General features: G+C 49.6%; 1 protein-coding gene across 1 annotated transcript; it reads right to left on the bottom strand.

Annotated features, from left to right (window-relative positions):
• Nucleotides 1-4,593: 4,593 nt before the first annotated feature.
• Nucleotides 4,594-27,563, bottom strand: LOC149349432 (beta-1,3-galactosyltransferase 5-like). The gene is made up of 2 exons (XM_089578370.1): nucleotides 27,287-27,563; nucleotides 4,594-6,553 (listed from the first exon to the last, which is right to left on the bottom strand). Exon 2 carries the CDS (start codon nucleotides 6,548-6,550, stop codon nucleotides 5,558-5,560), a length of 993 nt encoding a protein of 330 aa, XP_089434496.1. The 5' UTR covers nucleotides 6,551-6,553; nucleotides 27,287-27,563; the 3' UTR covers nucleotides 4,594-5,557.

Raw genomic sequence — 27,563 nt, 5'->3', positions numbered from 1 at the left:
TAGAGCAAGCCTTTTATTATAGCTCAGGCGACTTCCGAAGCGCCGGCCACTGCGGCTTCGATGCGAAAGAGGCTATAGGCCTAGCGACGACCACGGTAGCCAGGCAGCAGCAGAGCTCGTCGCCCGGAGCGCCCGCGAGCGATGCCGTTGCTGAAAGCTCGCAACATAAGCAGGCATGCTTTCTCGCTGCTCGAGCAGTCTTTCTGATAACAAGGCGATCTTGTCTTTTCTTGTGATATTTGTACAACATCCCAAGCAGCACTCAGGGCACGGCGGCGAAGTGCGACACCGGTTGTGGGCGTAGCTTGGGTAGATCGGGGCAGCGATGCTCACCGCTCCATGTGTGTCTGCTTGTAGCGGGGCGGAAGTTCGCAAGCGACGATCGGTGCGGCGCGTCGGCCAAGTTTATAAGGACACGCCGTTCAGAAATCCGGCGCTGAACCCTGACGACGACGACAGCTCGCTCGCTTCCATCTTTCGGCAGACAGTGCCGAAGGGCAACATCTTGCCGAACCCTGGCTTTGCCACCAACGACACAGCACGGCCGATCCATTTTGATTGCGCATGCGACGGAGGTCACTACAGAAATCAGTAGTGCAGTGGCTCCAAATCGCACCTCGATTCTCGATTCGGTTCGACGGCGGCGCCGGCGGAGTCACACAAGCGGTACGAGCAGACGACAACATGGTAAACCGGAAGTGGAGTACTAATTTCTTACACCCAACTCACAATAACCGTGTAAACATGCATACAAACGATAACTCTCCTCGCTGAAATGCGAAATGTTCCCAAAAAGAGTAAGAATGTGAAGTACCTAGAGCTTTTAGTTTGTTAAATGCGTGATTTCACGTTGGCACCGCGAACCAATGATAGCCCGGCGCTAGTGACGTAAAAAGTACTAAAGTGACGTATGAGTACGGATTCGGGCGGAAGTTCACCGCCGCTGGTCGCCGCGAGGCTCGGGAGTGGTAGTATTGAAAATGTATTATAAATTATCTACTCGCTCTTGATGTATTGTACGCGGCATGAACGTTCAGTGGCCTACGCTCTACATAATGCAAGTATTTTTTTGGGACCCTTTAAAGATGAATTTTGCGCACTTTAAAGGGCCGCTTGAACGTGGGGAGTCGGCACTACCCGAAGTTAGGACGTCCAAAAAAGTCTCACCCAAGTTGCACTCTGTTATGCGGCACCTGTAGAGATCCCGAACGAAAACAATTTTTCATACAGCGCATTGTTGTTCCTGTATAGCTGCCTCACACACCAGCCGGTGTGTGGCGTTGCCGCACAAGATGGTGGCGCGGGCAGGGGAAAAGTGGCGTCACTCCCTCGGCCGCAGGTCGAGGAAATACGGTGAAGACGATTCGAAGGAAACGGAAGAAAGGCTAAACTATGCACCATTAATTCCTCCGCTCTTGTAGGTTTAGGACATCGCTTCTAAAGGGACTAAAAAACGGTTCTGAAAATTGTCAGAAAAACGCGCTCAATGCGTAGAATGAATGGTTTTGAGCATTCCCGCTAAGCATGAGCAGCGATTTATTATTCATCTTTAAAAATGTGACTTTTACAATTGGCATACCTATTGACCACCGCGTAGTGAGTTTTTGGAACAATTTGCTAAAATGCGTATATGACGAGTGCCGGTTGTTTCATGGCGAGCGACAGGGAGCCTGGTGTTGCCATTTGCTGCTACCATTAAGTCACTACTCCATTTCCGATAGGAAAACAGTCGTCTGCTCTGCACTGGAAAATTTCCATAGTACCGCATCCCTTTCCCCGCGCCGCCAGGATTGAAAGTATGGCCCAATGTTGCCAGAACAGACAGCACGTAGAATCGCATTGAGCGGCGGCCTTCCAGAGCATCGGGACCTCCTCCAGGACCTGCATGAATGTGCAGGGTGCTGCTCAAACGGGTTACAAAAATAATTTTTCCGATTTCTACTCTGTGTTCGTTCACAGTAAGCACGCTCTGCCAACTGCTTATTTTGTCATTTAAAATAACGGCGTTGCGCAGGCACAGGGCACCACACAGGTGATTGTCATGCTGGGAGCGTCAGCAAATGCATTGCCGGCCGCGTACGGTGTGAGGGGAAGGGAAACGACGCACGTGTGCCGCCGCCTCCAGACCCCGGACCTGAGCGAGTACCGTGAGCCCGCCAACGAGTCGCTACTGCCGTTCAGCTCTTCGTAGCCACCGATTTGTTTGCTTGTTCAGTCTATTCTTAGTTCGCTCGACCCCCGCTGGCTCCCGCGTCGGGTGCCTCGACGGCCAGCGGAGGCGACCGGGCCTACCCCCGCGCCGGCAGCGGGTTGTAGCGACTCGTTCCTCGTGTTTGTTGTGCGCCTCCACACCTTGTCTCCGGCCATTTTGCTCGCTGCCAGCCTACAAGCTGAAATCATCGCCAACGATGATGCACTGCTGCGTTCTGGTCTGAAAATCGAGAGGGCGCACAGCAAAGGGGATCTCATTTCACGAGCTTCCCGTAACTGAACTGCGGAACCAGCGGCTCAAGAGAATTTCCCGACAAGCAGAAGGTAAGCTATAGCAACCGTAGGTACCTTCACGCGGCGAAAAATACCTCTGAAAAATTGACTCAAAAGGAATGCGTCCCATTCAGCGAACCTCTTGTGGCATACATACTTACTCACTCCATTTTGACCTCGACATTCGGCACTGCAAAATTTCATACTGGAGTCTACGCTCCAGGCTCTCTTTTCGCGCTCCCGTTACAATTGACGGCCGTGGTGGCTCAGTGGATGTGGTGCTTAACCGGACTAGATCCCGGCCGCATTTCGATGGATCCGTCCACTACAGCGTCCCTCATAGCCCGAGTCGTTTTGGGACGCTAAACACCGTAAAACGAAACGATACAATCAACAGCAATTCGCAAGTCCTGGGAAAAGTCCATGGATTCGTATCGTCCGCAGTAAAGTCTGCAGCCTGCACTTGAGAGAAGACCTCAGAGAAGGCATGAAGATAAAGCTAACCCCAGACGCTGTGCCGTCGGTTTTTCCCCAGTACCAGACGCACCTGCAATGCAAAACCAGTTTCCCCCACACGGAGAGATGCCAAAGCAGAGCGGCAAGTGCTACATTTTAACAATAAATTTTCATTAAAAATTTTAGCTCGATTCGGTGGCTTTCAGAAATCCAATAAACAAATGTTATTTTGCTATCTTTCGTTATTTTCATTCCACGTAAATAAAACTGCATATGATGTTCATGTTTCGGGCTCAATGTAAATATGACTGATAGCTCTCAAGCTGAACTCAACAGCCACTACAATGCCAGCAGCGGACATCCCTGAGCCTCATGAACTGGAAGAAACTACTCAAGGGCTTTCTCTGGAGGCATTCTTGGGATCCAAAAAAGGCATTTTACTTGAGCCAGTACAAGAATCCGCCCACAAAGTTACCCCTGAGAGCACAAAAATGACCAAAATGGTGCATGGAGTGGAGACAGGGCTGACGTTTCCACACGACTTCTAAATGAGCATGCTGATGAGGAAATGCCGGAGACTCCTGAAAAAGATGAGCTCAAGCTGCGCTTACTGTGCTTGGGCGACAGACCAAAAATTAAGAGAACACTTACGACCTGCCTTTAAGGGTATGATGCATTAGCGTTAATGGTGCCCTTCAGCCATTTCTCTTCACACACAGTCACTGTTCTTTGTTCACATTCATCACAATTATCACAAGACAGTTTCCACATTGTTGTGTTTGAACTCTTCCACACTGCACTTTACGCATTGATGTTACTCTAATCAGTACACCTTTTACAGTGCTGGTGGCTCAGTGGGAGGCGAAATCCTCAAGGCCCGTGTACTGTGTGATGTCAGTGAACGTTGAAGAACCCCTGGTGGTCAAAATCATCCAGAACCCTACACTAAGGCGTCCTTTATAGCCCGAGACACTTTGGGACGCTAAACCCCATAAAACCAAAACTAAAAGAAAAATGTTAAGTTACGTGCCAGCAGCTTTCGTCATTTTGTAAACAAACAGAGCTGTGGGGCCATAATCTGTGATGATGCATTTCCTTTCCACTCATTTGATTGATCCTCTGTCTATTGGTCGCTACTTGCACTGACGTAGGGCGCCACAGATATGCGCCCTTAATGCCGCTTGCTCGCACAAGCACATCTTGAGCCCATGTCGCACTGGCGGACCGACGCGAAGCCCACGAATGATGGAACACGAGGGTATGTTTACACATGCACGACGAGAAACTAGGCGTAGTGTGGTTCGTGCGGCTCAACCGGACTGGTTGCGGTGGCAGGAGGCTGGCTAGCGGCAGCACCGTAACCGGGCCGGCTGTGTCGGATTAGCTGTTCGCTTTTCTATACCTGCTGTTGCTTTTGCAGCATTGGCACCAAGGCTAAATAAAATGGAAAATGGAATGGATCATTACAGAATACGACCCTTGGTGAGGGCTCAGGTCTATCCGAGCCATACACAGCCTGTTTTAAAACGTAACCAAAAGCCCCTTTGCTCCTTTAGGTTGGCAAGAGACGAGGCACGCGAAGTGGGTTGCCTACAGTAAGTAGAGGGCATGGACCTGTGGGGTGGACAAGGTCCATGTGTACAGGGGAAGTCCTCGCACTCCGGATAAGTTTGTTTGAAGAACAGAGGAATTCCATGCCTTCCGAAGCTGGTGTGTAGCTTCAGGTACACAGAGAATACAAGCACCCGACACGACTGCAGCATGCACAGGGCATGGTTGATGCACAGAGGAGGTCCAGGCCAGCCGGACCTGCGATGTCCAAGGCGAGGGGTTACGCACGTCCGAGAAAAGAAGTGTTGAAAACATCATGGTCACCCGTCATCTTTCGTGACTTGTGCTGCCACCTGCCAATTGCTTCAGTTACACCACAAAAGGAAGATCGGTGTTTCCATGAGTGACCACAACGGAAATAGAGGTCATTTAGATGTACACATTCAAATGACAAAAAGAACATGGATGAACCATCAGCTCTGTGCGTGCCTTATCTGAAACTGTAGCTTTCAATGTGCCAGCCACGCCAAGTGAGACAGAGTGGACGTAACAGACACAGATGCTGTACCATCAAGAAATTGTGTTTTTAAGTTTAGAGAACAACAGTTTCCGTGACAATAATTTAAAAGCCCACTGAGCTGCAATGGCTAGCAAAAGGCATAATCCGTATGCTTCATAGTCTGCACCATTTCAATAATAAAAGCTCGCATTTAAAGCATCACTTTACATGCCAGAAATGCGTGTCATATGCAAATATTTGAAATCACGTTTAGTTTTACACAGCGTAATACATCGACCAGCCATAAATAGCACTACAAAGACTGCTTCATCTAAAATAACTCGGTACAAATGACATAAGGCTCCATGACCACTAGATGGAACCAAAACACATGCGCTGCTAAGCAAGTCGTATAGTTTCTGTGGGAAAGATAAACGCGGTTTTACAAAGCAGAAAAATAGTATCACTGGGCGTGGATTCACCAGGTGCTCACGGACACCCACTCGTTCATATGTCCAACACACACAGCGGGATCGAGGCACGCATTGGTGGAGTCCTTGACTGCGGTCACTGCGTCCTGGCGAACACATAGTCCCTGGTACGCTCCCAAAGGCGGTACACGAGCTCAGTGTCCAGGTCCGGGTGGCCCAGCAGCGGGGGCCGGCCGTCGCCGCGCAGCCAGGCACGGGCGTCGTCGGCGTCGCGCGCCAGCCGCGGGCCCAGGTCGCGGTGCACGATGCCCAGCCGCTGGGCGAGGATGCCCGTGACGAGGACGTCGTCGACCCAGAAGTAGGGCACACCGGCCGAGGCCCGGTACAGGTCGCGCACCACGTCGGGAGACATGAGGATGGCCCACCCGGAACAGTAGGGCGGGTAGCGGTGGGGCCGGTACTCGCGGAAGCTGACGCGCCACTTGCTGCGCTGGCTGCGTTTGACGTACGGCCTCCGAATGAGGCCGCACATGAGCAAGCCCGGTGGGGCGCGGGGCCCCGTCTCGGCGAGCAAGTGCGCCGTCACTTGGAACAGGTCCATGAAAACGTCGTCATCCGTCTTGAGCACATAGCGCGCCTGCGCGCAGCGGCTCGCCACCCACTTGAGGCCCATGACGTGCTTGTAGGTCAGGTTGTGGTAGCTGTCCACGAAGTTGCCCATCACCAGGTCGCCGTGCGCGGCGCTCTCGGCGCGCAGCGCGCCCTCCAGGCCAGCCGCCGCCCGGCCCACGAGGAAGACGAGCGCCATGGCGTGCGCCGTGGCCGCGGCCAGCGCGCTCGCGTTGCCCCACGTCTCGCGGATGGCGCGCCGCCGGCCGAAGTGCGCCGGCGCAGAGTGCACGAACACGGCCAGGAACAGGTCGGGCTGGTCCCGGCAGCGCGCGCTGTCCAGCACGAAGCTGAAGTCGCGCCGGTCCACCAGGCGGCCAGGCTCGTCCGAGGACACGTTGCTGGGTGCATCCTCCTGCTCCGGCAGCCCGCTGCGCCGCGCCACCGACCACAGGGCCACGAACGCCAGCAGCAGCAGCAGCAGCAGGCGCTCGCGGCCCGCGCCGCGCGGACCCATCATGGCCTGGGAGCAAAAGGAAATAGTGCATTTTCAACAAAGCATTTCGAGGCGACAAAGTTGTTCCCGAGAACTGCCCACTTTCCTTGGGCACGGCAAGCAACAGTGAGACTGAGCGGCACCGCCCTGAATCTGCGGAGGAGCACAGAATCTGTCGCGGTGTCGGGAAACCCAAATGACAATTTTAACACAAGATGCGTTCACGGGGCAAGGCGATCGACCGCGGAGGAAGGTGCTCCCGATCACCTCAGCATCCGAATCCAGTTGAGCCACGCTTCTCGGTTCGCGCCGAGTATAAAAAGAACAAGACTGGACGAAGCGCAATTATTATCAACTGAATTTTAATATGCAAAATGGGACATATAAAGGAAAACATATATGTCCCATTTTGCATATTAAAATTCAGTTGATAGTTGCGCTTCGTCCAGTCTTGTTCTTTTTATACTCAGCGCATTTCTACTACAGCTCAAAAATGAAATACCAACTCGCCCCACTAGTCGCATTGTTGTCTTAAACCACGCTGAAAAAGGCGCACTTAGAGCGACCATTCCGGAGGTTACAGCAGCGCTACCTTAAAAGCCCCGGGACATTATGTATTCATGTAACGCTACCATTACGCGCCCTTACCCTCCCCCTACCTCCTCCTCTCGCGGATGATCAACGGGCCATAGAGGAGCGGGCGCTTTTTTCGTGGACCCTGGCCTCGAGTAAATTTTCTCCCGGGAAATCCTGCTCTGTCCGACAGATTAAAGAACAGCGCTCACCGCGGTGCGAACTACTCAGAGACAACGAACGAAACATGCAAGCGGCGCCGCTGAGCAAGATGAGGTGCTCCTGATGGAAACTCCAAATGGGGGTACAGGCGCACATCTGCCTAGCCGTTGCGGAGAGCGCACTTGTAGCCAGTTTTTAATGACGCCAAGTTCCAGCGAGGTCAAACGTTCAAGAATGTCGGCGTCGGGTGGCAATTTCTGAGAAACAGTTTCAGTTTCCGTAAGGTAGGATCAACTCTGCTATAGTTGAGCGCTTCGTTGACGTCCCATCACCGCGCTGTTCTTCCTTTGTCGCACTTCGCTCCCCCCCCCCCCCCGCCTCTAGAATGACGATGAGCGCTTCGTTACTATCCCTATATGTCCCAACCCCGCGCCGTTCTTCCTTTGCCGCTCCACCCCCCCCCCCCCCCTACCCCTCTTCTTGAATGACTTTGAGCGCTTCGTTGATGTCCCTATACGTCCCATCCCCGCGCTGTTCTTCCTTTTGTAACACTTTGTAACACAGACGACGCCGCCATCCGTGCGTCACAACTTCGAAGGCCCACGTGACCAGAGCTGCTGTTCTTCCCTAGCTGTGACGTCATAGCACACCCCAGCGCTCAGAAACCGAAACCAAAATCGCTCATTATAAACAATGCAGTCATAAATTACCTACCGGGCATATGTGGACCGCGTAGGGTGCATATCACGCGTCCTGGGGCAACACGCACCGTTTGAAACAAAGAACGCTCCAACAGAAAATTTGGTTGGAGCAATATTTTAAACACTTGGCGCGTTTCGTTCGTTTTTAATTGCCTTTACAATTTCAATATTTCCGCCATACTGTTCGACGATCAAAATTCAAATTGCAAAGGCAGTTAAAAACGAACTAATGAAGATAAGTTCCTTAAGCGTCGCACACTCCACCAGTATACTGTCCGCCTCTAGTGGTAAAAATATTGCTGCTGTGTGCCCCGATACAGAGCAGATATTCGTGCCCAAAAGTTTGGTTTATTGGGGTTTAACGCCCCAAAGCAACTCAGGCTATGAGGGACGTTGTAGTGAAGGGCTCCGGAAATATCGACCACCAGGGGTTCTTTAACGTGCACTGACATCGCACAGCACACGGGCCTCTAGAATTTCGCCTTCACCGAAATTCGGCCACCGCGGCCGGGATCGAACCCGCGTCTTTCGGCCCAGCAGTCGAACGCCGTAACCACTGAGCCACCGCGGCGGGGTCGTGGATGGATGGATCGACGGATCGACGGACGGACCGACGGACGGACCGACGGACGGACCGACGGACGGACCGACGGACCGACGGACGGACCGACGGACGGACCGACGGACGGACCGACGGACGGACCGACGGACGGACCGACGGACGGACGGACGGACGGACGGACGGACGGACGGACGGACGGACGGACGGACGGACGGACGGACGGACGGACGGACGGACGGACGGACGGACGGACGGACGGACGGACGGACGGACGGACGGACGGACGGATGGATGGATGGATGGATGGATGGATGGATGGATGGATGGATGGATGGATGGATGGATGGATGGATGGATGGATGGATGGATGGATGGATGGATGGATGGATGGATGGATGGATGGATGGATAGGAGCGCCCCCTTTGAAACGGGGTGGTGGCAATTGCCACCATGCTCAGCTTTTCTTTATTTTTTTTACTGTGTTGGCAATTCTCACTAAAGGGCCACTGACCAGGGTCCGGACATTTTTGAAAAACAAGTCCACTGCATAGATGAGGCATCGAAGATAACCTCTACAAAATACTAGAGCCATGCGCGCCCCGAAAAGCTGCAAAAATTCAAATCAAAGCCCGCTCGTTCTTTCCTTCAACAAAAACGTCTCCGCCCCACTACTCTGAACCCCCTTTACGTCATGGGGGTTACTTTCGCTAAAGGCACTCCATTGGTGCATCGTTCTGACTGACGGGAGAAGGTTGGGCGTAGCCTTGGCGTCGCGTCGTCTGCACAACGCTTTCCGCAGCGCCTTCTGTTTTGGCACATGCTACAAACCCGCATGAAGGAACAACAACAAAAAAAAACTGCGGAGGGAGCGTACGGCGACAGCCTTGAACCCTAGCCATAAAAAGTAAAAAATAGTAAAACTGAGTGAGTTGGCTCGCCCCCCCCCGCCGTGATCACGTCACGAGACGCTCTGCGTGCGCGCTCCCTTCTCAGTTTTTTTTCTTCTACGCAAGCCCCCAAAAACAAGGTTTTAATTACTAGTGCAGCAGAGCCTTTCCCTCGCTAGCCCACTTGACCGCTCCGAACACACCGCTTATCCTTCGTGCATCTTGCGTACGCCTTGACTCCAATGAATGACATGGGCTTTGGAGCGGAGAAGACACACACAGAACACAAACACACATGGAGAAAAGCAAACGGGCGGTTGCCGGGCCCGCGCTTCGCCGTATGTTTCGAACACAACCGACTTCCGCCCTTCCGCTCGTGAAACGGTGTGTAGGCCTAAAAAAAATGAAAAGGTGGCTCGCTAACTGGGAATGACAAACAGATGTATGAAAGGATGCGCTCGCTAACAAGTCTAGCGGCGAAACACCGCGAGGAGACCCAAAGAGCAAAACAAAGAGGAAACCCGCAGCGCCCCCACCCCTCCTCTCGAATAGACCCAGTAGCAAAAACCAAGATAATTCTAGTGAAGGCGGGGCCATGACGTAGACATGTAACGCACTCCCCAGACACCACGCCTCCGGCTAACATCGGAGAAAGAAGGGGTGATTTTCCCTTGCCGAGCCTACTCGACGAGGAGCGGGAGAGAAAAATCTCGAGGACGGAACGGAAGGAGAGAAGGCTCGCTCCACGAGAGGCAGATAGTGTTTTCGACCTGAGGGTGGTCAGTTGCCCTTTAAGATTCGCCATCATCTTTACCTACGGTTTCCTACAATTCTAACCTTATGCCACATCTCTGCTTTCCAGCCACCAATCCTCCAATCGCTTTTTGCTAACTTCCACTGCAGATTTATTTACATGACCATTGGTATCTTTAAACCCTAGGGCCTCAGGAAGAGTGACTGTGGCTGCATCGACATCCGGATGGATACCATCACATTTGATTATGAGGTGTTCAATTGTTTCCACAGATCTACCACACACTGCACATGTGTCATCTTCTTCGTTAAATTTCTTTTTGTAGCTGCGCGTTCTAAGACACCCTGACCTAGCTTCAAAAAGTAGGGCACTGCCTCTTGAGTAATCATAGAAAAATTCTTTCCTGATCTGCCTTTTCCAGTATCGATATAGTTCTACACTATGTTTCTTTTCCATTGAATTCATCCAATTTTTAACTTCCGCGTTTTTACCCTGTCGTTTAATGCTCTTTCTTTCTCCGTCCTCATGACCGGCATACTTACTGGTTAGTTTTCTAGTTCTTTTCCGCCACTGTGAGTCAACGCTCTTTCTGTATAAATATTTAAATGCCTTAGCTGCCCACCTGTTACCGTCCAATTTCCTCAGGCGTTCTTCATATAGTATTTTACTCTTAGCTTCCCGTACTTCGAACGATGCCCAGCCCATATCCCCTTGTACTGCCTCGTTTGTGGTTTTGCCGTGGGCACCTAGTGCTAATCTTCCAACAGCTCTCTGATTTACGTCTAATCTCGACTGAACTTCTGCCCTTAGGCACAGAACCGCATTGCCGAAAGTAAGTCCCGGCACCATTATTCCTTTCGTGCCCAGCGCCGGCTGCGCCGCCTGTCGTCGCTTTTTCGAAGCAGCGACGGGGCTGCTCCCGCTGGCCTTTTGCTGGCGCGTCTCCCGCACAAACTCTACAGAATTGCATGTGCCGCCACAAGCAGGCTTTCGGAATTAAGTGATAATCAGACAAGGCAGCTATTAATCTAAGAGGCGATTCTTTCCTTCCTGCGGAATTCAGGCGCACTGCCTTGTTTACGACTTGAATTGCAACCTACCCCTGGGTAACTATCGTGAAAAAAAAAAAGAAGCTGTTCTCGGGATGCGGCCATCCCTGCCTCAGTTTTCTTTTACGCATGAACACCGTTACGCTGTTAAACACTGTGCAGAATTCCTAACCGTATAGTACACTGGTGCAGCGAGCTTCATTAGTTGCTATGGGTGTCTGCGTCTTATGCTGCCTGTTAGCTCTACCCTATACTGTCCGTGGCATGTTGCGCTTCTGGCTTATTCCTGCAGCGCGCTCTGTTAAACTTATCTTTGCAACATGCGGATGTCAGTTCGAGTTCACCAATATCGGCTTCACTACGGCGCCGGCGCATGATTCTGCGCATAATGATGCCTGACGCTGCTCCGCCGCTCGAAGGGTAAATTTACTGAAGCGTGAAACTCCACAGTGTGCCTATCTACTAGCATGGTTTAGGTCGCATAAGACTAATAATACGCGTACTTTCAAAAGATAGTGATCTCGTTCTGTTTATTTCTTGTGCTTAATGTTGTTTAGTGAGGGGGGAGTGGTGCAAATTATAAACGAGGCGTAACTTGCTGAAACCGCCCGTGCACTGTGAAGGATGGCGGGATCCGAATTAAGTTCGATCATCCGAGGTTCTTTAATGCGCACCGGCATTGCACACTGCGGGAATGCGTTCCGCTTCCGTCGAAATGCGGTCGCCACGGTCAGGATTTGACTTAGGATTTTGGGCTCGTAGCCACGGGTTAGCGGGTGCCTGTTTTGCTGGGCTTTCTGAGCGGCCACACAATGCGTGTTCGTCCACGTCCAGTTGAACAGGGCGTGCCGCGGGCCTCGATTCTGTCACCCTTTTTGTTTAATACGGCGGTGTCGGGGGTGAAATGCAAAAGCCGCCAAGACGAGAAATTTTTGAAGTTTGCTTCCACACTCGGGAACAATGTTATTCCCTAAGTGCGCCACGAAAAACGCTGATATCTCCACGTAACATTTCGTTCATCGGAAGAAATTTCATACCATACTGACTGCTTCCAGCTCTCAGGCGAAAATCAACCACTCAGTGCAGTTGCTACTTTTTTTTTTAACCAAGTACCGAGCGACAAAGGATACAGCATACATTACGCCTACAATATTACCTATACTGCCGTAATTATGAGTTCGAATAGTAGCCATCCCAAACTCTATATTTAAACAGATATGCCTTATTAACCTGAGTTCTTTTTTTTATATTGTATCTTATTGCTGGAAGGCGGTAATGTGGCACTGGGAGAGCGGGTGCACAGCAGTCAGAATATTCCTAGCCGGGATAGTGAGGGCTGGTCCAGACTCTAAAAACTTGACGCGCCCTTCAACTGGTGACCAACACTGTGTGCCCAACGTATCGGTAATGCGCAAGGCAGCCTTCCGCTCGCCTGTGGCCCCCCAGCCCAGATACCTACTACAGCTGTCTCAAAGGGTCACGATAGCGTATCAACAATGGACTCCATTGTACCTAATCGTATCCGTGGCGTCGGAGGCTGGGGCATGATGATTAATCATCCGGACGTATCCCACCCCTGCGTCAGAAGTGCCTCTATTGTGCCCATGCTTGCAATGTGCGTTATCTGAATGAAGTGATACAGGGCAGGCCAGGTCACTCGCACCTCGTCTGGGTAAAGTTCCCAAGCTGTACGTCTCGCAATGAGTATTCATCCATATGGAACGCTTCTACATCATCGACCACCTCGGGGCTTTTCCGCATTTCCAAAGTTGCGCTTCGTTAACCGAAGCAGCGAACGGTGGCAGCTTTGGGGCGTCCTTCATTCTACTGTGGCGTCTTGAAACCGGCAGCGAATAATTCCTTCGGTTACGACGTACAGCCTTTATGAGAATTCGCTTTTAGGGCGTGGGCGTAGCAGGCTGTCAACTTGGGAGCTCCTCTTGCCTTTTGAAAAAGTTTGGCGGTGCATAACGAGCCACACGGCTTGGAGTGTAACGTTTACTCATCCGACATATCAAGAACGCAATGATAGCCAACACCACCAGTGGACGAATGCGCGCAGCCGAGACGGCCACTGGTATCAGCCAAGCCTAGCCGTCGCGGAAACACAATCAAGCATCCTCGGTCGCCGCATGAAAGAGAGCATTTAATGCGCGCTGCTTTTTGCTGTCACTTGACTACTCGCGCACCGGCAGAGCAAAGAGCGACGTAATGCAGTCTGACATTTCTAGCGCTAGGAATGCTTTCTTAGAACCGCTAGCTGTTCACGCTTTTGTTTTTCACACCTTTCGTGAAATATTTGTTTCAGAATAAAGCCAAAAATTTTTCCTGCTTCTCGATGGGTTCACCGGCTGCACGTGCTGCGTCCTTATTCACTGCAACTCCCTCGGCGGATGCACTCAGCGGGGAGGGGGAAGCCCCACGCAGATTTCGCCAGCGCAGGAAAGGACGTACTGCACTTTTTTCCTCTCTACCTTTGCATAAGGGAAAATTTAATACCATTTCCATCGAATGACATCAGTTCAATCTAATACCATTCTTTTTTTTTTTTTTGCGCGCAGCTACAAGGCCAAACTAAGGACGTTTGCAAATAATGGCTATTGCGATGGACAAAAAGAGGCGCACATAGAATATTTTAGTATGCGCTTCAATCTCCACCGCAGTTGAGCGAAAACAAATCTTTACAGCACTTCTGAACGCCTTCTAAGCAGCTTGTAGGCACATCTGCACCAAGTTACTGAACGCGACTAGCTATCACGAGCCAAGCCAAAGTGAAACCATCGAGTGATCGACAGCGCATCGCATCAAGTTGGTTTCCAACGACGGAAGCGTCAAGTTGTTGCTGCCCTTCTGTTTATGGACAGCTGCTGCGACAAATGACCACGACTTACTGTCGTGGTCATTATACATTAGGTCGTGCAAATGACAGAAGGACGTCATCGTCGACACTGCTGCTGCAGCATGTAAACGAACGTGGCCGCCCGACCATAGCTGTTAGCCAGAGCGGCAGTTTTCTATTTCACAATGCTCATCATGTCTAAGACTGACTGCGGAGTTAGACGAACAAAAAAAAATAATATAATGCTTCTGACGCCATCGTAATTTATTTAGGATAGATATTCTCACCCAGTCTCTGGTGTCTCAGCTCGGAGAGCGCAGGGTCCCACAAACTCATTCGATCCCTAGAGTCGGTTTCATCGAATGTCACTTTTTTTTTTCGCGTGACAGCAAACAAATGTCATTTTGAACGAATGTCATACGATAGGAATGGCATGAAATTTTGCCGTGTGTATCAAGGAGTGAATCACATTCTGGGTTCCTGCAAAGGGAGAGAGCTGGCTTAGGCTGGGCGGTTTTTCAGAGACTGTGTCACCCCTCCCCGTCTTTATCGGTCGCCATATCCACAACAGGACCGCAACCTCAACTGTGCAGCCCACCACGATTCGCTGCGGATCTTGCTCTATGTTATCAGCTTAAGAAAACAATTATGACCAATTATTTTTTTTTTTTTTTTGGGGGGGGGGGGGGGGGGCATTCAGGAAAATATGAAGCGGTAAAAAAAGTGGGCCGGTGGAATGAAGGGTTGGCCTGGTGAGACTTTTAAATCGAACAAATTGCACTCTTCACGAAGCACGGTTCCGTGCTAGAGAAACAACTTTTACAACCGGTACGTACGACACGCACGGCGGCCCGAAATATTGTCCAAAGAAAGCACAACGCCAACTGTGCTTTGCACACTGGCATGGGTGGGGCCAGGCGGGACCAATGCGCGTGACCAGGAAATACGTCTCCGGTGTGCGAAAAACATCTTCTGAGAAACCCATTGGGACCAGGCGTGGTTTATCGTTCTTGGATCCCTCGCGGAACATTCCTACTGGCTGTACTGACACTACAGGTGGCCACATTGGATAGTTGTATCCTGACTGCCAAAGGCTTGATTATGCGAGTAAATACGGCACTATATATAGAAACCAGGCCGTGGACATGCATTTGTTTGCTCTGCCCACGTGGCAACCAGAATGGGCAGTTCTTAAATAAAAGTACAGGAAATGCGTATAACTATTGCTACGCTTAGCGCTAACGCTCACATCGTACGAGGTTCGCTTGCCACCAGTACCGATGTTTCATTGCTGATATCCGCACACTCAACCTGTTGCAAACTTGAAAATGGATGCACAGCTCATAGCGACGTTAGCAACAGCCGACTAGACAAAATATTGATGGCTATAGTGCCTTGTGTAGCACGCGAAGAAAGGCTTGAAAAGGCGACCGTTGCTATGCATACGATGTAACAATTCCAATTTTAAAATGATTGCTGAGTCCATTGCACGCGTTCCAACTGTCAATGTATTGTCGCGATCAGAATATTACAGGACGTGGGAAAGCGTGGCAGAACTGCGTTCTGCGCCCCCCCAGCGGCACACCCTCGATCTTTCGCCCCTTGCAGGCATCTCTGTACCGGTGCCGCTTCGATATCTGGCAAGCATCTCCTAAGCCGCTGATGGGTGAAGCAGATGGCGTGTCGCCTTTCGCGCCGCAGCGACTCTTGGTAAAGGAGAGGGAGCGTGTAATTGCGTTTTCTATTTATTTTGGAGCTCCTCGCAGGCGTGACCATCAATTTTCAATGCGCAAGCGCTGAACGAACGGGCCACAAGGCTCCAAATGCCGGGATGACCAACTGCTTATGGTCGCGAAGAGCGTTAGTACACCAAACCCTCAGGGAAAAATGTGGTTACGCGAAAGAGGAAAAGTTTATTGGTTTATTGGGGTTTAACGTCCCGAAGCAGCTTAGGCTATGAGGGACGCCGTAGTGAAGGGCTCCAGAAATTTCGACCACCTGGGGTTCTTTAACGTGCACTGACATCGCACAGCACACGGGCCTCTGGAATTTCGCCTCCATCGAAATTCAGCCGCCGCGGCCGGGATCGAACCCGCTTCTTTCGGGTCAGAAGCCGAGCGCCGTAACCACTGAGCCACCGCGGCGGGAAAGAGAAAAAGTATAACAATGCTCGGCAGGTGTGCTACGCGTGTCCAGCGCTCTGCGAAGCTAATGCCCCGTGAAATGGGCGCCGACGGTGCTTGCTGGTTGTAGTTGAGGGGACGGAAGCTTCAGGAGTCGCCGTTTTGGTGAAATGTCTCTCATAGTGGCAACGCAGGAAAACAAGGAACACGTCACTGCGGGCCCCCTCCCCTTTACGCAAAGCCGCTGCTTCGCGGAAGGTGGCAACAATCTGTTTCGCTCTTCTCAGCTATCCCAGCGGCTGGGGCAGACGCTAGCCGGAGATAGAAGCGGCACCTGGCGCCGGTTCCGATGCGAAACGTAAATTTGACAACGCAGCCCCTTTCAAAGAATTTAGCCTTGCATTACAGAAACTGTCCCCGGAATAACCAACCAGATTTTTCTCATGTACCCCCATTTTTAATTAAACTAGGATCCTGCACAAACACAAAGATAAACTAACAAGGGAAATCAGTGAAGCATTTCATATCCACAATAACATTGACTCGTGTGTGAGCACCCCTCTGTAACAGTTCATGACTGTGAACTAAAGTATCTTGGTTCAGGTGATTGATGTATCACTATGGCTTTGGTGTTGCCATGTGCTCTTGGTTGTCGAAGGAGTATATATTGCGTGTTGTTTCTAATCAACTTTCAGTTGATAGTCAGCACCGGTCCTGCTGTCTTCTTTTTTCTTCGTCCCTCGTCTCAGTGCTGTTTTTTTCCCAGCAGTATGTACCAACTAGCTCAACTCTCCATTTTATTGAACTTTCTTCCATCACTATGCAAGCATCACTAAAACTCTTGCGCAGTACACCTAAATGCTGAAATCATCACACAACTTTCCGAAACTGCTATACGCAAAACCACCACAGTCAAGCAAATTGCTGATGATCTTGGCAAAACACAACACCTCATACAAAGCCTAGCAACCACAATGAAAACCATATCTATCCAACAAACCTAACTTGAACAACAAGTAGCGGCCATCTTGGCCACGCTGAAACACCTCCAGAACCGCCCGCTCCGAACCATTATCTAGGATAAGGGCACTATGGTGGCCGCACCAGAACATTATTGTAACAACGACCTCATCATATGGACATGAAACTGCTGGGGATTCAGAGGCAAAAAGAGCCTTCTGCAAGCGCTCTTTGCCAAACAACCTTCCCAACATCCTACTTCTAAGAAATAAACGGAGCTTATCGCTCAGCAGGTTTCGACAGTTTCACCTAAACCAGCATCGCAAAGCAGAGGCAGACACATGACTACAGAACTTCTCTCTCCCAAACAACCTAACTTGAACAACAAGTAGCGGCCATCATGGCCAGGCTGAAACACCTCCAGAACCGCTCGCTCCGAGCCATTTTCTAGGATAAGGTCACTATGGTGGCCGCACCAGAACATTATTGTAACAATGCCCTCATCATAAGGACATGAAATTGCTGGGGATTCAGAGGCAAAAAGAGCCTTCTGCAAGCGCTCTTTGCCAAACAACCTTCCCAACATCCTACTTCTAAGAAATAAACGGAGCTTATCGCTTAGCAGGTTTCGACAGTTTCACCTAAACCAGCACCGCAAAACAGAGGCAGTCACATGACAACAGAACTTCTCTCTCCCAAACAACCTAACTTGAACAACAAGTAGCGGCCATCATGGCCAGGCTGAAACACCTCCAGAACCGCTCGCTCCGAGCCATTTTCTAGGATAAGGTCACTATGGTGGCCGCACCAGAACATTATTGTAACAATGCCCTCATCATAAGGACATGAAATTGCTGGGGATTCAGAGGCAAAAAGAGCCTTCTGCAAGCGCTCTTTGCCAAACAACCTTCCCAACATCCTACTTCTAAGAAATAAACGGAGCTTATCGCTTAGCAGGTTTCGACAGTTTCACCTAAACCAGCATCGCAAAGCAGAGGCAGTCACATGACAACAGAACTTCTCTCTCCCAAAAAACCTAACTTGAACAACAAGTAGCGGCCATCATGGCCAGGCTGAAACACCTCCAGAACCGCTCGCTCCGAGCCATTTTCTAGGATAAGGTTCACTATGGTGGCCGCACCAGAACATTATTGTAACAATGCCCTCATCATATGGACATGAAACTGCTGGGGATTCAGAGGCAAAAAGAGCCTTCTGCAAGTGCTCTTTGCCAAACAACCTTCCCAACATCCTACTTCTAAGAAATAAACGGAGCTTATCGCTTAGCAGGTTTCGACAGTTTCACCTAAACCAGCATCGCAAAGCAGAGGCAGTCACATGACAACAGAACTTCTCTCTCCCAAAAAACCTAACTTGAACAACAAGTAGCGGCCATCATGGCCAGGCTGAAACACCTCCAGAACCGCTCGCTCCGAGCCATTTTCTAGGGCAAGGTTCACTATGGTGGCCGCACCAGAACATTATTGTAACAATGCCCTCATCATATGGACATGAAACTGCTGGGGATTCAGAGGCAAAAAGAGCCTTCTGCAAGCGCTCTTTGCCAAACAACCTTCCCAACATCCTACTTCTAAGAAATAAACGGAGCTTATCGCTTAGCAGGTTTCGACAGTTTCACCTAAACCAGCACCGCAATGCAGAGGCAGACACATGACTACAGAACTTCTCTCTCCCTAAGTCACCACATATGTGCACATAAACAGGGCAGCAACCCAAGCTGCAACTCACATTAACACCCATACTGCAGAACACGTGACAGTACAAGTGCAGAAGAAAATGCCTTTGCCGTTACTGATGCTGACTGGACACCTTGCAGCCAGACACCCATACTCAATTGGATTCACAAAGACCAACTGAACACACTGACCAGCATTCTCATAGCTGGCGATTTCAACACACACAGCACCACCTGGGGTCACCAAACCTCCACCGAAACAAGTCGCAAACTCGAACACTGCACTGCAACACTATACTCTCCATAACAATATCAGATAATCAACAAGGGTAGGAAACAGTTCTGAACTTCACACCAATACAGATATAAGTTGGTACAAGGGTCCTCTAAAGTGCTCCTGGCACAACACAGGAGAAATCCAAGGATGGAACCATTGTATAATGACTGTATAATGTATACGTGCTCGAGGACGCCTGAAACGTATCCAACACAGTCGAGGGCACACGGATTACCAATACTACTGAATTCCGCAATACCTCAGAAATGGAAGATATGGAAGAAGTACTGAAAGGCCCGTGGCTTCATAAGCAAACTGAAATCACTGAGCCCAGCACAAAAGCCCTTTAACGTCTGAATAAGCCCCACAAATTGACCCACATCATCTTGCCATTGGCAACACAGACACAATGCAGTAAAGACCCTTAAGCTTTGCCTTAAGAGTAGACGCAATATGGCCCTCTCCTCCTTTTTTTTCTCTTTTTATTCCTTTTCTTTCCCATTTCTCACTGATTACCAATCCACAATCACAAAACTGATCCCAGTAATCAATTACAATCACAATTACTGATCACATTACCAATCACCAATCACAATTATCAATTACCAATTTAAAATCATTATCTAGGTTACACTGCATGACATACTACGCACCATTTGTTTGAATACAATGAAGCACCATAACACTCCCTTTTAATTCTGTGCAATTCCCGATGCCTAATTAGCATATTTATATACTTTTTTAATTACTATAACAACAGTACACATCCCAAACCCACATAATCATAACGGCAACAAAAGGAAATTGTATCTGTATTAGCATCCTTGCCTGTGTTTTGAGGATCATGGTGTCAGCTATGACCGTGTTCACGCATGGCTTGCATATGCATCCACTTGTGAGAATGCTACAGCCTTCCAAAGCTTTCCTGGCTCCTTAACTTGCTGCCGGGTGACAAAACTAGTTCACCAAACTAGAAATTCATGAATGCCAACGACGTCGACGGGCGGCCACATGTCCAAATCCATAGTACAGTCATCCGCACATAGAGTGAATGGATCTACGCCGCACTACTTTGCCTTTTGCTCACAGCGCGCCCGACCTTTCAAGCACAGCATTGGCACATACGTTCCGGAAGAAAATGCTGACATCTTCCATACACATAGGGGTGGCGCATGCGCAACCTCGTGCTTGCTTAGCTGAGTGTCGAAGACGACACGGCACTTGGTCAGCCCACTGAAGCCTGGATGCGCGACGTCGACTGCTGCCTAGGACAGCAAAATGGCAGACTACTCAGAATGCATAGCGTCGTCGGTGTTCGTGCAGTCCTGTGGTCACATGCCTTGCTGTGCTTGGCCACTGCGATTTGCTCACTTTGACATTAGCTTTGTGGTGATTCATCCTTTCCGTGAAAGACACTGTTGCCCTAACTTACAACAGGGGCACTCAGAGGAGGCTACTCTTCACACAATGCCTAGGGCCTTTTCTTTACGATGACGGTGTTTTGGGCGAAGCAAGAGGTGTTCAGTGGTGGTAATCAGCTTGAGTATTGTTCGCACCCCTTCCTTTCAGAGAATACGAGCCAAGGTTGTGCTGGCTCCTTTTACGCATGGAAAGTATATGAGTCTTTCACGCTGGCGTAGGCTTGGGCTAGCTGTATATTGTTTTGGTTGCGCCTTTTTTGGTTTCAGGTGATACTTGGAATGAACTAACTGTGGTATCCTTTTCTTTGGAGGTCAGCGAAAATACAGGCTCCATAATTGCTTTTACAACACTACGGAAAGCTGCAATCTCCAATTAACACATCGCCGGATACATATCGACAGCTTCTCCGATCCTCAATCTGTCGTTATGACGTCTTGACAAAGCACAGGTGGTGGCACACTGTGGCAGCATCGGCCACACATTTCTGCTAAAAAAGACAATTCCATTTGTTTTTGCCTAATTTGTGTTCAATATTCGAGTATGCAGCATGAAAAACTGTAGGACACCGTTGCCAGCCCGATTTTCACGAAAAGTACTTCAGTTTCCCTTTAAGGCAGAGTTTAAGTGTCCCCTCCATTTTTTATCACTAGTCACTCCCTCCAGGTTTTCTCCCATGTTAGTGGTGCAGGCACGGACAGACTGACGGATGGATGAATGGGCGGGCGAACGGACAGATGGAGGCTGAACCCTTTAAATCGAGAGGTGGCTCATGCCCACGGTTGAAGAGAGGTGATCTGACAGCAGCACGAGCAGCAGCCAGTTTATGCAACTTTTAATGCACTGCGCGGCCGCAAGGGGCAGTACTGGGGGTCTTTTCTGGAACTTGTTTTGCTGCCGGTTCTATGAGCGTGCCTGGAATGCGCTTGATTTCGATGCATATATGACATCTGCCATCGGAGAGACGCCCCTTTATATCTCCGCCCACATTCCGGACTGTGGTTTGACTCGTGGTCACATGAGTGACTGCTTAATTGGTGATGCTAGCAGCTGCCTTCTCAGCGCACAGTTGCATTCGACTGTAGCTTTCAAGTTTAGGAGAAACTCTTAATATAATGACAGTTACCAGCTACTGACAGCACTCAAGAGAGCATGGTGTAACATGCACTCAGAGGGATGCGAGAGCACCAGATAAAAGCCTACATAGCTGCAGACATGCTGTGCTTTGCTCCAGCTCTCACGTATGTGTCTCGTGTTACGGCACAAACTGAGGGTGTATTAATCATTTTCTGAACACGTAACGCTATAACCAAAGGAAACTTTGTAGTAGCTATTGCTGATTTTTATCTGAAGAAAAACAATGTTAAACATATAAACAGGTCACTGATCCCGTTCAAGGGAACCGGTGTCAGTCTACTTGAATGCTTAAAGCAGAACTTCAAAAAGAGAAAAACTAGAAGCAAAACACAGAAACACAACTAACATCACATATGTTTGATCTCTTTGGCTGACACACGTATAGTACACTGTGGCAAGCTTGGGCCGTATCAACTACCATGTAGCAAGCACATGCCCTTGGTGCCCTCGGTTTTCCAAGGTTCAGTTTTGCGTTACCATATGCTACTGGAAGTATGAAGCCTTGTAGAAACCACAGGCGATAGGCCCTCAAGGATTCCATCAGTCAAAAGTCGGCTGCTTGAACCGAGATCCGTCTTTCACATTTGGTGCCTCAGCTTCCAGCTCAGCGAGCTTTTTCAAGTTGCACAACTTGCTGCTGACAGATCGTTTTTGTTAGCCGAATTGTCGCATCCTCATTGTAATTGAGTAATTTAGTTAGAAGATGTGCTGTTAGATCCACTTCGTTCTCAATGCATGGAATGTGATGAAAGCATTTCATTGATGGCGAGGTTGCACACGTCAGGCTTTGCAGTATGTTTCCAAAAAACTGCTTTGACTGCACAACCACTGTTAACATGCTTTTTACACTGATTTTCACGAAAACACGACTGGTACAAAGAATGGCCTTTCACGATGCTTCCAGGCGAGTTCTGTCTTTGGGAGAGCTGAAAAGTGATACCTGCTTCTAGCAGGCGCGTAGCCGCTGTTGCAGTCAGGCACAAAGAACTTATTGCCAGTTTTAGGACATAACTATGCATTTCTTGCATTAGCAAAATGCACAAAAAAGTGGTAGGAGTTTAACGCAGTTAAACCACATAGACGTGCGAAAGCAGGTGTTCATTCTTCGATTGGAGAGGACACTTAAGCTCTGTATAAAGGGTACGACGTGACAGCTTTAGTGGGTTAATGCCCATATAAGCAAAGTTGGTCATTCTCTACTTAACATTCATAGACAGTGGAGAGTCCTTTAAGCCACTACCAGCGCAGTGGTGAAGTGATGCGCCACTGCACTGGCAGGTGTCTGTTTCTATCACGGCCACCCGTAGGCTTTGTGCAACCCATGCTGCTCTTCCCGAGCAACCTCTCACGACCAATCATTAATTTAACTCCCACCTGCCAGGGCAGGCTATGATGACGCCACAAGGTTACATGACCTAGTGGCGAGATGCCCTCCTAACAGTGACTACAGCGGGCGCGACGCTCCTCCGAACTTACTCAAGCTTCCTCCCACTGGCTGCAAGCTTACCTGAGTAACACGGGTAAGCTTGGGTTAGTTCAGAGCACAACACAAGACGATAAGATTCTTGCTCGGGGTTGATACGTCTGGAGTAGTGCTTTCCCACCAAAAATTCAAGACAGCGGATCAAAGCAACTCGAAGAGAACGCATCACACAGTGCCGCACATTGCCGTACTCCTGTAAGGTGAGCTGCCAGTCACCCAATCAGGGACTGCTATCGATGCCACAGTGTCATGAGACTGCTGTTTAATTGGTGAGACAAAGCAACAAATCACTGTATGTGTCTCCGGTTCTATACACTACAAGGTGTCACGCGTCATCTGCTCGAGCAGACGACACGTCTCTCTGGTAGGAAATCTAAGTACGTGGACAGTAAGCAGTACGAAAGCTTCGACCTGCTCAGAATTGGGCGGTTAAATAAAACAGGCATATACACTGTTTCGGGTCTTTGAAAGCTGACTGAGGTAGCAGATGTTCACTGCATGTGCCACTTCCATAGGAACACCTGCAGAATCGGTGGAAAGGATAGATAGCCCCCTGAACACATACTACCCCTAATGGGGATGGGATGGGATGGAAGAAAGGAGCATTCTTTTTGAAATGGGGTGGCGGCAGTTGCCACCATGCTCGGCCTTTTTTCGTTATTATTTCTTTAATGGTGTTAAAAACCAGTCTACAGCCGCCGCGGTGGCTCAATGGTTATGGTGCTCGGCTGCTGACCCGAAAGACGCGGGTTCGATCCCAGCCGCGGCGGTTGAATTTCTTTGGAGGAGAAATTCTAGAGGGCCATGTTCTGTGCGATGTCAGTGCACGTTAAAGAACCCCAGGTGGTCGAAATTTCCAGAGCCCTCCACTACGGCGTCTCTCATAGCCTTAGTCGCTTTGGGACGTTAAACCCCATAAACCATAACAACCAGTCTACAAATTCGACATCTGCTTTAAATAGATTTTTAATCCTACACTTCTATCCTTATGTCACTACTCTGCTTTTGAGCCACCAATCTTCCAATCGCTTTTCATCTCATGCACCATCTCTTGGCGCAGCAGTGCTTCGCCAAAGTCCCTACACCAATCAGTTGGTGCCATGCCAGCCGACCAATCAGGGATGTCTCGCTCATGGCCAGTATTGTATCCTGTGTCTTCTGATTTAGCAGCTGCGGAAAGAAGCGAAAAAAAGGGTAGAACGATGCGCCATAGAGGACGACTGCTAATCATCGCGTCTTTTGCAGTTTGCGTTAATCAAAGCATGGCCGCGGTGCCTTTATAGTAAGTAAGACAAAAGGCCCAATTTCATCCCACATCCTCAGCAGCTGAGTGCTTAGAAGATGCGGCAGCGAGCTTGGAGTGCACACATGTACACAAAACCAACCACGATCAGCCGCACAGTGTTGGATAAGATATTTGGAAACGACGTATGTAGTGTCGACCGTCTATATTTCACGCCAGAGTTCGGCGATAAATTTTGCATAGTCCTGGAGTATGTGCACGCGACTTTGCATAGTATGTCTGGCAGCGACCAGCACTGCCTTGGATCTCTGGCCATCGTACTGCACATCCAAAGACCATGCGCATGTCTAATACCCGAGCCACATGAACATAAAAATGGTAGTAAATGCTTAAGGTCCTTAAGTTTGTTAATGCCATCATTTTCGGAGTTGGTGCTACATGTCCACGTTTAATGCCATTATCGAAAGTGACGATGATAATGCTTGCAAAGTTTCACCTGAATATAAACAGTGCTATAGAGCAAAATATCTCGGTAAATGTTGTTCAAATGTAATTTAAAAATTACTGTCCAGAAAATACGGCTGCTCTTGCTTATAAAGCCGAAAAAGTAGCCATAAACTCGCACATTGGCACACAAGTTGAAAGTACCTGCCAGGAATTCTGGTAAAAATAGCCTCCTTCACTTTGAAAATGTAGTATGGATACCTCACCTGACAGAAAGTTACGAATTAACCATTTACTACTGGTTAGGAAGTTGTTAGTAACAAAGTTGCATGCTTTTCTGCATGTGGAATGGGGACAAGAGTATGCACTGCGTGGGCGAATGAGTTGTGGCAAACTCAGTAGGTCACGAATGGCAGCAAGGCTAATGCCATTAAATTTACTCATGTGGCACCGCACGAATGCCACTAAAACTTACGGCAGTAAGCGCTTAATGGCATTAAATCTGCCAGTGTAGCACGGTTATAATAGGCTTATTGCCCCCTGCAAAGGTGAAGGTCTGAGCAGGTGGCGATAAGCGGATTAGGCATGCACGCGGCTTTTCGTTGTGCTACGCTCACCAACATGGCTACCATAATACACTCTAGCCGGGACCAGGCACGGACCTAACATACCAAAAGTAGAATGTGACATGACATGCTCCGCAGGCCATAAACCAGCCCGTGGTCCACTGTCCGAAAGGATGGGTCACACAAAGCACACTGGGGCTCTACTGCAACTGTACCGTCTGGGCATTTCTAGAAGTCACTGAAGCTGACATTACTTCTTCCTGAATATGCAATGTTATTTGTATTAAGCACATGTTTACACACTCCTTGAAAGTGCTCAGCTACCCATAAATGCTCATGCTGGGACACTGTTACGTGGCTGGTCTTGAGTGCCCCATTCTCATGCAGAACGTTTTGCCACCAACAGGTAAATCATCAAACGCACAGACCTGCCATTGTGAGATTGGATCCTGGCCGCAGCAGCCCCATTTTGATTGAGGCGAAATACAAAGGCCGCCTGTGTGACGTTCATTGTCAGCGCACCAAAATCTGGAGCCTTCCACTACGACACCTCTTTCTCTATCTCCCTCCTTTCACGTCCTCCTTTATCCCTTCCCTCACAACACAGTTCAAGAGTCTACTATAAATTAGACGATTACTGTCTTACCTCACATGAAAGTCACTGGGCCTTCCCTGCTCTGATAACCAATTATTACTATCCACTGACATGTGCAGACTCTCAAAAACCAGGTTGCAAATCTTTCCGATAATAATCAAATCTTGAAAAATGTGAAGGTTACGAGCAACCAAATGTCAAGATTTTCTACTTAACAATTTGGGTGTTCTTAAAACATGAACTCTATAAATGTCTGCAGTTATCTATAGTTGGTGACACGAGAACATGATGAAAAAGGGCGCGCAGAAAGAGAACAACGATGTCGCCTCTTCCTTATCTTGTTTTTACGGATTTTTTTTTTTTCACGCAAACAGACGAGAGTTCGACTACAAGTGGACTTCCCATATGCGCAGCGGTCAACAGTAGCCCTTCAAATTAAGGATACGACCGGCATTTGCGTCACAAAGACACTAGAAAAGCAGTGGCAGGCTAAGAATGGCGCATGTATTAGAAGTGTAAAGCGACGGAGCTGTCGAGCAGCACGTTTCCGTTGAAAGCTTATTACGGGTAACTAAAGCTGCGCCACGCCACAACCCGTTTCCTAAGGACTGTGTTAACCCGACCACAGGCGTACTTTCAAAGGAAGCGCCTGACGTGACGACGCCGCTGTGTGGACCCAGCCTCGGACGTCGTCTGCTCAACGCCACTTCATCCGGGTTTCTCGCGGTGCGCGCCGGGATTGCACTGCGCTCGCCAACCGCCGGTGCACCACATCAATGCTGGCCACATCGAAGCGACATTGTCACGAGACACTCTGCTTGGCGCTTTACAGGTAAAGGAGGCACAAAACAGACCGTAAGGCGCTCGGTATCTGCGTGCAATCAATCAGCAAAAATGGCAGTTGGCGCGTAAAACACCACTCGCCATGCCTGCTACGTTTTACGCAGTTTCAAAACAGACAGTCGTCACTGAAGCTAGAGGATAATGTGACAGATTCAGTCAAGCGCCGAAAGTCAGAGTGAACATCTTATGCAATAGAGCCATCCTAATATAAAGGACGTAGCGCTACCAAGCGTGGCTGGAATCAACCGAGTGAGGAAGATAAAACAATTGCACACTGGCGACATGCCGGGTAAGCTCCCAGCAATAATCGGAAACACACTAGATCATACAGAAGAGCGAACTGTGGGACTGAAACGCACACGTTTCAATAGACTGGCAACGATATGCCCAAGATGTCATCGCTCCAAACAAACGCACCTCAAACAGTCAGCATGCAAGTGTACTCACTGTGTCAATGTTGCGGTTCCCCGTGGCCGTCCCGCATGGCTGCAGTGTCGACAAAACGCACGACTGGTGGTGCTGGGGCGTCTTCGCGAAGCACTGGTCACCGCTGCTTCTCGCCAGTGGTGGCCGACGCACACGCCCGTAACGCCGCGTCGTCCGAGCCGCGACCGGCTGGCCGGTGCGAGCTTGGGCAAAGCCCCTTCCAGACTCTTCCTCAAAGAAGCGCGCGAATGCACTGCGCGTGCGCCAGCTCCATGGTCTCTGAATGCAGCCACTGGAA

Source organism: Amblyomma mixtum, chromosome 3 (genome assembly GCF_055824585.1).
Source record: "Amblyomma mixtum isolate Tamu chromosome 3, ASM5582458v1, whole genome shotgun sequence".
In the NCBI taxonomy this organism is placed as follows: Eukaryota; Metazoa; Arthropoda; class Arachnida; order Ixodida; family Ixodidae; genus Amblyomma; species Amblyomma mixtum.
This window is presented reverse-complemented; position numbering and strand designations above follow the sequence as displayed.

Excerpts from the sequence above, each read along its gene's own strand:
- LOC149349432 (XM_089578370.1), bottom strand. The coding sequence starts at position 6,550 with ATGATGGGTCCGCGCGGCGCGGGCCGCGAGCGCCTGCTGCTGCTGCTG.